Raw genomic sequence first — 11,618 nt, 5'->3', positions numbered from 1 at the left:
TGCACTCTGCCTCTCGTGCACCGTGATGGAATATCTCAGTACTGAACTAGAGCTCTCGGGCACTGACGGGAGAATTGTACTCTGAACACTGTCATAGGGTAGAGGCAGCGGGACAAGTCTCATAAATACAAACACTGAGGAAGCAAGGCAGTGCCGCGGCCTCCTGAAGTTTGCGTGCAGCACTGGCCAGCCCGCGAGCAGATAAGGCTGTGCTGTGGTGCTGGCGAGAACAATACCAATACTGTGAAAAATCTATGGAAACTACCGCAAAATCAGTAAGATACAACTGACCCCGACTGATTGACTATATTCCCCAAGGTCCCTGAGAGGAGGCTACCCAGGCAGGAGTCAAGTCAGCGCCACCACCACCACCACCACGCAGACGAGGCCATCGACATGAAGGTGGTGGTCACGCTATTGTTACTGGTCAGTACCTCAACATTCCCGAAGTGACGATTGTATCCTTACCATAAGAATATTGACGCAATTCTGTTTCACTTTTCATCATCATCACTTATTTCGTACACATTGAGGTAGGCTTTCATGAAGGTGTGTGTGTGTGTGTGTCGGGTGGTGGTAGTGGTGGGGGGTAGTGGCGATGTGTGTATGGGGAATATGTGCAAGAGTAGCGTGTTTTCTAATGACGCACGTGCGACATGTGAGGGCATAGGCAGTAAAAGGATCTATAGTGAGGGTTATGCTGAAGAACGTAATTTATATAGGTGACGGAGGTGAAGGCTGATTGAGGGAGTTGGGAACCTCAAATTTAAGAACATCTGGAACCACTCAATTTTATTTTCTTATTGTTTTGTTCTCATCCTCCTCCTGCTCCCAGTTCTCGTTCTCTTTTTCTCTCAACCTGTTCTTACTTTCCTCTCTTCCTATTTTTCTCCTTTTCCTTTCTTTCCTGTTCTTGTTCTCCTCTTTCTTTCTGTGCTTGTTTTTCTTCTCACAGGTACCTGTCTTCTCTTCTGTTTTTGTTCTCATTCCTTTTTTTTTTCCTCTTCCTCCTTGTTCTTATACCCAATCCCACCTTATTCATGTTGTTCTTCCGCTCATTGATCTTTCTCCACCAGAACACACACACACACACAAACACACACACACACACACACACACATCGCAATCACAACCTCGCATCACAAGTTCACGAATCCCTAACAACATTGCCGGCAATTCCACAGGTGGCGGCGCAGGGAAGGGACATTCACCGGGGCGGCACAAGAGTCCTACATCGCCCTGGACACAACCTCAGGGGGCCCTGGTTGGGAGGAGAGGACCCTGAGCAAAACCACCTCAAGACAAGACCTGTGTTGTTCAATGGAGGGGTTCCTGGTGACTTTGGTGATCGTAATCCCAGTCACGGTAGCGAGTGGACAACCGTGGTGGGTGACTACATAAACACATCGCATAGTACAGAAGACTCAGGGCAGCTCAAGGGGCTTAGAGAGAAAGAGAATACTGCCTTTACTCCTGAAGGGAATCTAGAATCATTACCAAATCGTGGTTCCGGTGATGAAGACAATGGTGACCAAGATCTGCTGAGTCGGAAACGACTGGTGTACCAGGCAGCGAATAACTTCAGGAAGAGACACCCAGAGTCCAGGAAGAGTAGTAGTAGTAGTAGTAGTGGTGGTGGTGGTAATGGTAGTAGTAGTGGTAGTGGTGGTGGTCGTACTGTGGGGGCAAAGGAACTCGATGCTAGGAGAAAGATCGAGATCTCCTCACAAGTTCACGGTGCAAGGAGGTCCAGACTTTCACCACCAAGCAAACGTTTCCAGATTAGTGTGTGGCAGCTCGATGGCACAAGGGACAGCACAATCTACAGTACAAGACTCCGTGACGGCACAACGGACGGCGACACGGATGGCATGGAAGACGGTACCGATAACACGACAAGTGATAACACGGATGGCACGAATGAAGGTACAGCTAGCAGTACTGTGGAGGGTACAGTAGATGACTCAGAAGACGGCGTGACAGGCGATACGACAGACTCGACCAACGACGCAAACACAACAGGCGACGTCCCAAACGAAATAGCAGACAATACAACAGATGAAATTGCAAGTGAAGAAGCAGGTGAATCAATAGGTGGAGCAAATGAAACACCTGGTGGAACAGATGAAACAGCGGATGAATCAACAGACGGAGCCAATGAAACACAAGGTGGAACAAATGAAACAACAGGTGAAGCTGCAGATGAGACAGCAGATGAAGGAGCAACAAGTGAAACAGCAGATGAAACAACAAATGAAACAAATGAATCAACAAATAAGACAATAAATGAAACAGATGAAGCATCAGGTGAAGCAAAAGATGAGACAGCAGGTGAAACAGCAGGTGAAGCAACAGGTGAAGCAGCAGATGAAGCAGTGGGTGAAGAAGCAGATGAAGCAGCAGGTGAAACAACAGATGAAGCAAAAGATGAAGCGGAAGATGAAGCAGCAGATGAAGCAGCAGGTGAAACAGATGAAGCAACAGGTGAAGCAGCAGATGAAATAGCAGAGGAAATAACTAATACAGCTGAAGACATAACAGAAATCGCAGGTGACACATCAGATCCAATACACATACTGGAAAACACAGCAGATGACACAAACGGGAGCACAGCAGACACAAGTGATGCCACGCAGTGCACCACAACAGGCGACTTCACAGTGGTCACCAAATGTACCGCGGATGATGGGACAAGCAAGGGCACCATCACCATCACCAGCAATACCACAAGTGTCATCATAACTGGTGACATTGTAGATGACGAGGAGGACAGCCCTGTTGGGGATGTGCCCCCACCCGAGGATGATGGTCTGGCTCTGGATGAAGTTGAAGCTGGGAATGAGGGGGAGGGTGGTGATGGTGGGGAAGGTGGGAATCTTACCCAAGAAATTAGTGCTGCTGTGGAGGCGTTCATTGACCGTGTGCTAAGCGAAGTCCACAATGAGGAGTTAAATGGTGGCGATGGTGATGGTGGCGATGACGATGGTGGTGCTGGAGGTGAGAGCGATGGTGGTGATGCTGGTGAGGCTCCTTCTCTCGGTGAAACCATCAGTAACCTGGTTCAAGGAATAATTTCTAGTGCCCTCGGTGAGAGTGGTGAGAGTGAGTCAAGAAGAGACAGTTTGGTCTATGGCAGTGAGCGGAAACTGCCCTCGGTAACCCAAGACCTTGAGCTTTCTGCCGCCATTGACAGCTTTAAGGCCAAGATCAAGAAAAAAATCATGTCCTCCCTAAGAAATAATCACTCTGCACGTGGAAGACAACAAGATGACATCCACTCTCGTAACACAAGACGCAGGTTCTCTCAGGCTATCGCAGGGGCTGCTCAGAGGGCAATCAGAGAGCGAATAGGATCCATTAGGAGAGGAGGCAGACCTTTCACCAGAGAGAAAAATGATGATGAGATTGGTGACAAACAGGATGATGAAAATGTTGCTTCAAACCGCAATAAGGATACGGATGGAAAACAGCATCGTAGTCCTGTTTCTGCCATGGTCATAAAGACTGATACGGCACACATCATGAAAGGAAAAACTTCATCGCTGCAGCTGACACATAGGGACAACTATACCGAGGTGTTTGTCATGGGCCGCAGCTTGACACACAGGTCAGGTGAGGGAGACCAGACTGCTCCCGACTCAGCACTGGAAGCAGACAGGGAATTGCTCGGGTACCATGCTGCACGACCCAGGCAGTTCCTCGACATTGCTACAGGAATGCTTGCTGCTAATGGCAGCCATGGTGAGAGGAACAGTGATGGTGGTGAGGCCTCATTTAAGGAGCGAACCAGGCTGATGGAGACAGCTGTGGCCAGACTACCACGTGCCAGCAGGCGGTACCACAGCAAAGGCAGTGACGATATGTTGTCAATCGGGGATCGCATAAGAGACTTTATTAAAGGAACTGTTAAGAAATTTGTTGATGAAATGATTTCCAGTGCACAGAACAGGATCACTGAGAGCATCAATGATGGAATCACTAATAGAATAATCAATGGCACCACTAATACCACTATCGATGGCACCACTAATACCACTACTGACGGCATTACTAGTAACACAACTGATGTCACCACTTATACCCCTACTGATGGCATCACTAATTCCACCACTGATGGTACCACTAGTAGCACCACTGATGGAACCATTAACATCACTGAAGGAACTATTAACAACATCACTGAAGGAACCATTAACATCACTGATGAAATCATTAACAATATCACTGATGGAACCATTAACATCATCACTGATGGAACCATTGGCAGCACCACTGATGGAACCATTGACAGCACTACTGATGGAACTATTATCACCACCACTGATGGAAGCATTGACAGCACCACTGAAAGAACAATTAACAACACCACCGATGGAACTATTAATATCACCACCGATGGTGCCACTGACAACATCACTGATAGCATAACTTACAACACCACAGATGACAACACAGCTGGCACCAATGATAACACCAATGATGGAACCACTGATGGCATTACTAGTGATTATACCACTCATGAAACCAATAATAGCAATGTTGATGCTGTCATTAATGGAACCAATGATAATACCATTGATGGCACCATTGGTGGAATCACTATTGGCACTATAAATGGAAGCAATGATATCATTATTGATGGAGCCATTAATGGAATCAATATCACTATTGATGGTACTACCGATATCACTGATGGCACCATTGCTGGAACCACTGACGACAACACTGATGGCATCATTGATGGCACCACTGATGACACCATTGATGACACCATTGATGACATCATTGATGACACCATTGATGACATCACTGATGGCACCACTGATGACATTACTGATGGCAAGACTGATGATATCACTGATGGCACCATTGATGACATCACTGATGACATCACTGATGGCACTATTGATGACATCACTGATGGCACCATTAATGACATCACTGATGGCACCACTGGTGACATCACTGATGGCACCATTGATAACATCACTGATGGCACCAGTGATGACATCACTGATGACATCATTGATAGCATCACTGATGGCACCATTGATGACATCAGTGATGGCACCACTGATGACATCACTGATGGCACCATTGATGGCATCACTGATGGTACCACTAACGAATTTGCTGAAGACAACATTCTTAGTAACACAGGTAGCACCACTGATACCAACAAAGGTAACAACACAGACAACATTACGCAAGGCAATACTGGCAGCAATGGCAGCAACACTGACACTAACACCATCAATGCCTTGGCTCATAAAATCATTGAACGCTTGGCTGGTGCAACTGATGCTACGGAAAACTCCATCCATCAGGCCCTCCAAAGTCTTCTTGAGAGCCATTTGGAGCCACCTTCTGCATCTGATGCTTGAATCCCAAGGAGCAGACAAGCAAGGCAGACCTAGAAGTGATAAAAATTGTCCAGCATGCTGCTGCTAAAGTGACTTTGTGTTTTGCAGTGGCTAACTCTGGTAATAGTTTATAATCAAAGAGTCTATATACAAATTATAAGACAAATGACAATGATTTAAATGACTCAAATAACAAGATTCTTAGTGATTACTAAGAAATTTTCAAGGCATCCATCCATTATTCAGATTGATGTATTCTATACTGTGTTGTTTTAGGAAAAACAATTGTGAGCTTAAACAACCAAACCATATTACTAATTGCTGAATGAAACCCCTTCACTTCACCTATGGACAGAATCATTACTGGAATGCATTAAGTTGTGTCCTGCACTTTCACAGGTAGGGCCCCCAAGCTCACAATCTACCACCAGCAAGAAGTGTGGCTTGATGTCTGCTGAGTATATCCAATCTTAACTCTATATATTTTTGGGCTATGGCAGTGGTTCTCAACCTGGGAGCCATGGTAAGAATTCAGGGGGGGCCATGGCAGGCTGTTGCAAATTATACATTTCTAAATAATGTTACGAATCTGAATAAAAAAAATAAAAAAATATTGCATCATTCTGTCCTGGCATATCACATAAATCTATCAAATACAAGATAATAATGACACTCGGTGTTTATCGTAGTGTTTAATGTGGATTTTCTTACCACACTGTATTTATACTACATTAGCACTGAATATCTTGGTACCAACTGTATATATATATATATATATATATATATATATACACTTTTCTATTGTGCACAAATATAATGCAAACACACACAGTAGAAATATGTAGTAAAAATTCATCCCTGCAACTGTAAAAGGTGGCTGAGGGTGCATCCACAGTCGAACAATGTTCATTGGACAAACACTGTTACCATATCATACTGTGTAGCAGGATGACATCATAACTGCAGAACTGAGAAAAACTGCACAGGTTTTTATGCCATTCACCAGGCAAAGTCCAGTAGACAAAGTTTGAAACTGATGCCCACAGTCACCACATGGGTGATTAACTTCAGCCTGAACATGAGTGTGTGTGGGGGCAGTAATTGTTGTTGCTGATTTCTTGGGACTTTAGAATATGTCTCTGGAGAGAGGTGGTTGTTGCCCATGTCCACTGCTGTACAACATTTCTACTATGGTGTGCAGTAAGATGCAGCATAATAATCACTGTATGAGGGAAAGGTGAGAAAAAAAGAATGGTGCAAGGAGTGGTTATAAAAATATGCAGCAATTTTATATGAGGTGTGGCATGGTTATGAGATAGACCCAAGCACATCCTACAGTTTATCAATTGCCATTTCAAGTTTATTTCTGTCCTTTATTTGACATTCCATAAGCAGGGGTTCTGATGATACAGTTTGGTAAATAACAGGGTCTCTCTTCTATCCAAATGGCAGTTTTTTTTTTCTTTGGTAGATGCTTGGCTAGCTATGCTGATAAGGCAGGTGAGTCCAAAGCAAGTTATACCCTAAAATCGCATGGTAAACATGAAACTTCTTGAATTGTGTGATTAGCAATGTTGTAGTTCCATGCCTGTCAGTGTCTGAAATTCTGAACTATGAACAAACACAGGCAGTGACCGTTAGTCCATAGTGCTCACTTTTGATGTCATCAGTGCTCCTTTCCTTCTGCTATCTGGTAACAGTGTTTTGTCCAATGAACAGATGATGAAAGGAATAAACTTATGAAGAATTAAAGTACCAAACTAGCTGGTGTACAGGACATCCCAAGATGAACTGGTTTTACAAAGAAAGCTTTTTCAGAAAAAAATACATATCTAATTATGCACAAGAGTACTGGTTAACCTTTAAACTTCCTTCCTAAAAATAGTGAGTCTTATACTATTCTGCTGTAGCTTCATAAGATCCTGAGTTTCTTATATCATTATCACTATTTCTAACATCCATCAGAGCACAAAGTCATGTGTGAGTTTGGTCCAGCTACCTACCTGCTGTGATGTAGCTCAAGACAGCACTAACAACATGAGCATTACTGCATCACATATGTAGAACAAACAAACTTTGTCGTATTCCTCATCCTTGTTTTGAGTTTGGTCTGTTTTTTAAAGTTTTTATAAATCTTATAAACACAAGGAAAATATTTCTCAGAGCTGCACTCTATTACTCAGAATACATATTTGGAATAGTCTTCAAGACAAGTAGACTTTAACAAGCATACAATCACTCACTTGTTGAGACATGATGCTAAGTTCAGTAATCCAAAAACTGAGTCTTCATGAAGGGCTCCTTGTCAGTTTTTAAATATAGTCATGTACTGTGGGAAGCTTTGTTCATATATATATATATATATATATATATATATATATATATATATATATATATATATATATATATATATATATATATATATATATATATATATATATATATATATATATATATATATCAAATGTAGCTTATATACCTACTCAAAATATTGAAATCTTTTAAAATATGTATATATAAAATCATCATGTACAAATGATATATTTCTGAAAAAAACAACCATTTCATGGCAACAAGTACACCAGCCTGTGTATAAAGACTGTTTCTTTTACCATTCAGTCACACGAGCCGTCCACCCAGCCGTCAAGCCACCGCTCGTTGACACGTCTGCAGTCAAAGAGTGGCTTCTCCAGCTTCCTGTTGACCTCATTGTGGGCCTCACAGAACCACTGGGAGAGGCTGCTGCGGGACTCCACTTTAGGGGTGTTAGTCTTCAGCCTGAGGAAGAAAGAAGCAAACTTGTTGGACTGATCATCAAAGACAGGATATCGACACAGGCCTTCAGTCTATGGGAGAATGAATCAATGTTTATCCTGTAGTAGTTATTGAGGACTGCCACATCTACACAATCCATGAATCTAAAAGGATGATGGGTTTATACTTATGCTATGCTGGTCATCAATGACAATCATTCCTTTACAGCTCCTAGAGTTTAATCGAGAAAGAGTTAATGTTTTCCTGTACTACTCATGAAGGACAGTCATTTCCTCGTGGTCCTCTTGGCTAAAATGAGGGAAGATCAACATATCAATAACTAAACAGGACTATTTCCCAAAGGTAGTGTCTGGTTGTTGGTTATTCTTATTTCTTGAGCTAGTCCTCTACACTCCTTTGTATGAGAGACAGGCAATTATGGCAACTACTAACCATTCCCTGAAGTCCTCTGCACATGGTGGACATGGGTAGAACTTGGAGAAGAGTGTGATGAAGGAACGCATGTCTTGCTGCTGCTGGGAGGAAGGCTGGTTGGGGTAGTAAGCTGCCATGGTGTGCAGGAGCCGCCAAGTGCCATGTCCCAGTGCCAAACTGTCTGCTGGGCATCCGTATTTTGCTGCATCTCCTGTACCAATGAAATGTGAGGTACAAAGGAGTTAGAGGATTGAGTGATCAAAGGAACAAATAGCTGTGGTGAAAAATATGTGCAGTGAAAAAGATGACATGAAAGAAAGAGCAACAATGGTGCTAAAGAAGTGCAAGATAAAGCAAAGAGATGCAAACATTCCAAGAAGTTAAAAGGATTACTGTCTTAAAAAGGGAACTAACAAATTAATCTCCCAGAAAGGCCCCACACACCAGAGGTCAGCACACTAATGTCCTCTTATCCTATGCTCATCTACCACAAGATTTACTGTGTACTTGTACTCCAGTTCACCAGGTATCAGGCTCATGTGTGCATGGATTCCAAGTAACTATTACTTTTATTCATTTAGTGTTGTGTGCAATAGATATTAAGCATACTAAAATAAACATACTCCTTGTGGTGATGAATAGCATACCAGAGTTAAAGATCTATACAAAGACATAAACACAAATTACTTGCCTTAGCCAATGGCCCAATTATAAAGAGAAAAATATTAACCTATCCTTAAGTGTACAAGGTGGTCATGCAATACACCCACAAACAAGTTCACAACAAACACAAACACACACACACACACACACACACACACACACACACACACACACACACACACACACACACACACTCACCCCAGAGTGGTGGATCCCCCTCATCTTGAACATCATTCTTTTGAGGACTAGTGGAAGATGAGGTGCTGTTTGCCTGTGACCCCTGACATGTTGAGCTACCTGATGCTGTTGCTGCCACTGCTCCTGATGCTGTTGCTGCTGCTGCTGCCAGTGTTGCTGTTGCTGCTCCATCCTCTGTGGTACCATTAGTCTGAGAAACAAGGAATATGTTATGCTCCCAAAATTCACTTGCTTCACTGGCTAATTACTGTTACATCAACCTGACCCTTCTTTGGCTTCCCTGCTTCATAATACACTTCATACATATCTAGCTCATTGTGTAGTGCTTTACAATGGAAAAAATTATATGTGGAGTTTAATTTTAAAATAATGCTCAGGTTTAGGAAGATTTCTTTTAGCTGCTTCATGCACTTGAAAAACATTATATATTAGGAGAGTAAAGGACAATTCTTATGATAAGGCAAATAATTTTTTTCACATTGAGAACACTTAAAGTTCACATCATTTCCACTACAGTCTGTTCAAAGTAGTTGAGATATGACAACTCAGTGTTAAGTGCCGTACACACTGCCACTCATCACTGTGGTGCTTGCCAAGAAGCTTCACTGGCAAGCAGTGATATTGCTAACATTGTGATTACACTTGAGAGTTATACAGAATATATGTAATACTTCCTGAATTAAAAGTAAGAGAACTGATTACATTCAATTGCTCAAGAACCAAAAGGCTCTGCTGGAGAAATAAATGACTTATTGCTTTTTTTTTGTTCACAGGAAAGAAGTTTCCATTTCTTCTGCTAGGGGTGGAGAGACAGCTGGCATGGACATCCTTTCCGTGTGACAGTTTAGAGGTGATTTTTTTGCTGCACTGGATACAAATTAATAGTCATATTAATAGGTAACCAAATGAGGCTTTATGTGTGACACATTTGTACTGTACGTACTGCCACTAATTTGAAATGGGTTGTGTAGTTTGGAATTACTCCACGTGTAGTCTTCCATGAGGGTATGAAAGGCAGCAGGGGAGCTGCATCATCAATTCTACCTTCATCATGGCATCAGACAAGTGTATGGATTGCAATTTTGATCTACTTGACTTTTTCTGGCACTACACTGGAAAACCCAGGGATCTGTATATATTAATGTGTGGTGTGCTGGTATAATGTTAGGTTAGATTAGTATCCATAAGGAAGGGGTCTACGAGGTGAAGTCCCCAGGCTAGTTTAGTTAATATAAGGTTCGATTAGGTTATGTAATGTTAGGTTAGGTTACATTAAAATCTTTAAGGGTGGTCCAGGGAAGACAAAGCCCCCCCAGATTGTTTAGCTTAGGTTAGGGTAGTGAACTTAAAGGGGGGTGTCCAAGGGTGGGGAAGCAAAGCTCCCTTGAAGTTAGATTGGATTAGGATAGCCTAGACATTTCCCATTTTCAAAATATGCCACTTATCATTCTTAGACTTTTCAGGAATGTCAAAAATGCCTCATTTTGATTTTTGCCACCCAAAAACTCTGCTTTCCCACAAGGTCCCCAAGCTTGTTGGGGATAGGAGAACAGAAAAACAAGATAGGGTGTATTGTGTTAACTGCAACTTTACCCGTAATCCTACTATAGCACCACCGGTAAACCTGACTGGAGTATTTGTCTGAATCATTCTAGTCTATCCTCTATTGTCCAGTCTTGGCTGGCCACTGGTTGGTGTGGCCTTGCCAGGTAACACTCCAACACCCAAGCACCACTGAGAGCTCTACCCTAATTGCAGGGTGGCGAGAGGTGAGGGTTGCGTCATACCTTACCCGGCCTGGCTTCCTCCTCTCCCCGGGCCCGCTGACTCTTCATCCACGACCTGAAGTCTACACAGGTCCTGCAGGGCTTGGCGGGGCTGGCTGGGAGGGGCTCAGTGTCTGCAGGACCGCGTCTCGCCTCCATGACTCGAGGGACAGGCGGCAGTGTTATAGTTTAGTTTCTGTCACCGGTGTCACCTGCTTCGCTCTCTCCACGATCTCCCTTCTGCAGGATTTATATATTAAAGCTCAGTATTCCCGCCTTATACACTCTTTTAAAAATAGATTGCCTCACTTATTGCTTCTTGTCACTGGATGTTTCACGTGTATGCCTTGGTAGTATTGCCGGGTTATTACATCATACAGAATATACACGAACTGGCCTGATGCTGATGATGATTATCTCCCACTGCTGATCTTGAGCT

The 11,618-nt window shown here is 43.0% G+C and overlaps 2 protein-coding genes across 12 annotated transcripts in view; one reads left to right on the top strand and one right to left on the bottom strand.

Annotated features, from left to right (window-relative positions):
* LOC135090238 (dentin sialophosphoprotein-like) overlaps positions 1 to 6,305 on the top strand; it is an 8,486-nt gene extending 2,181 nt beyond the window's left edge. The window contains exons 2-3 of the mRNA XM_063986766.1: positions 319 to 426; positions 1,185 to 6,305. Of these exons, the coding sequence (XP_063842836.1) occupies positions 397 to 426; positions 1,185 to 5,384 (4,230 nt within the window). The 5' untranslated portion in view covers positions 319 to 396 and the 3' untranslated portion in view covers positions 5,385 to 6,305. The remainder of the gene's footprint in view (positions 1 to 318; positions 427 to 1,184) is intronic.
* Positions 1 to 11,618, bottom strand: part of LOC135090239 (FAD-linked sulfhydryl oxidase ALR-like) — a 20,609-nt gene extending 8,991 nt beyond the window's left edge. For 9 of the 11 annotated variants that reach the window (XM_063986770.1, XM_063986775.1, XM_063986768.1 and 6 more), the window contains exons 1-4: positions 11,201 to 11,616; positions 9,414 to 9,603; positions 8,571 to 8,763; positions 7,976 to 8,141 (exon numbers count right to left, since the gene is read on the bottom strand). In XM_063986770.1, the coding sequence (XP_063842840.1) occupies positions 7,979 to 8,141; positions 8,571 to 8,763; positions 9,414 to 9,603; positions 11,201 to 11,338 (684 nt within the window). In that variant the 5' untranslated portion in view covers positions 11,339 to 11,616 and the 3' untranslated portion in view covers positions 7,976 to 7,978. Of the gene's footprint in view, positions 1 to 7,975; positions 8,142 to 8,570; positions 8,764 to 9,413; positions 9,604 to 11,006; positions 11,159 to 11,200 lie in introns of those variants that run through there. The other 2 variants (XM_063986769.1, XM_063986778.1) reach the window with 2 other exon arrangements.

Source organism: Scylla paramamosain, chromosome 34 (assembly GCF_035594125.1).
Source record: "Scylla paramamosain isolate STU-SP2022 chromosome 34, ASM3559412v1, whole genome shotgun sequence".
Lineage (NCBI taxonomy): Eukaryota > Metazoa > Arthropoda > Malacostraca > Decapoda > Portunidae > Scylla > Scylla paramamosain.
The sequence above is the reverse complement of the archived record's forward strand: the minus strand, read 5'-3'. Positions and strand labels throughout refer to the sequence as shown.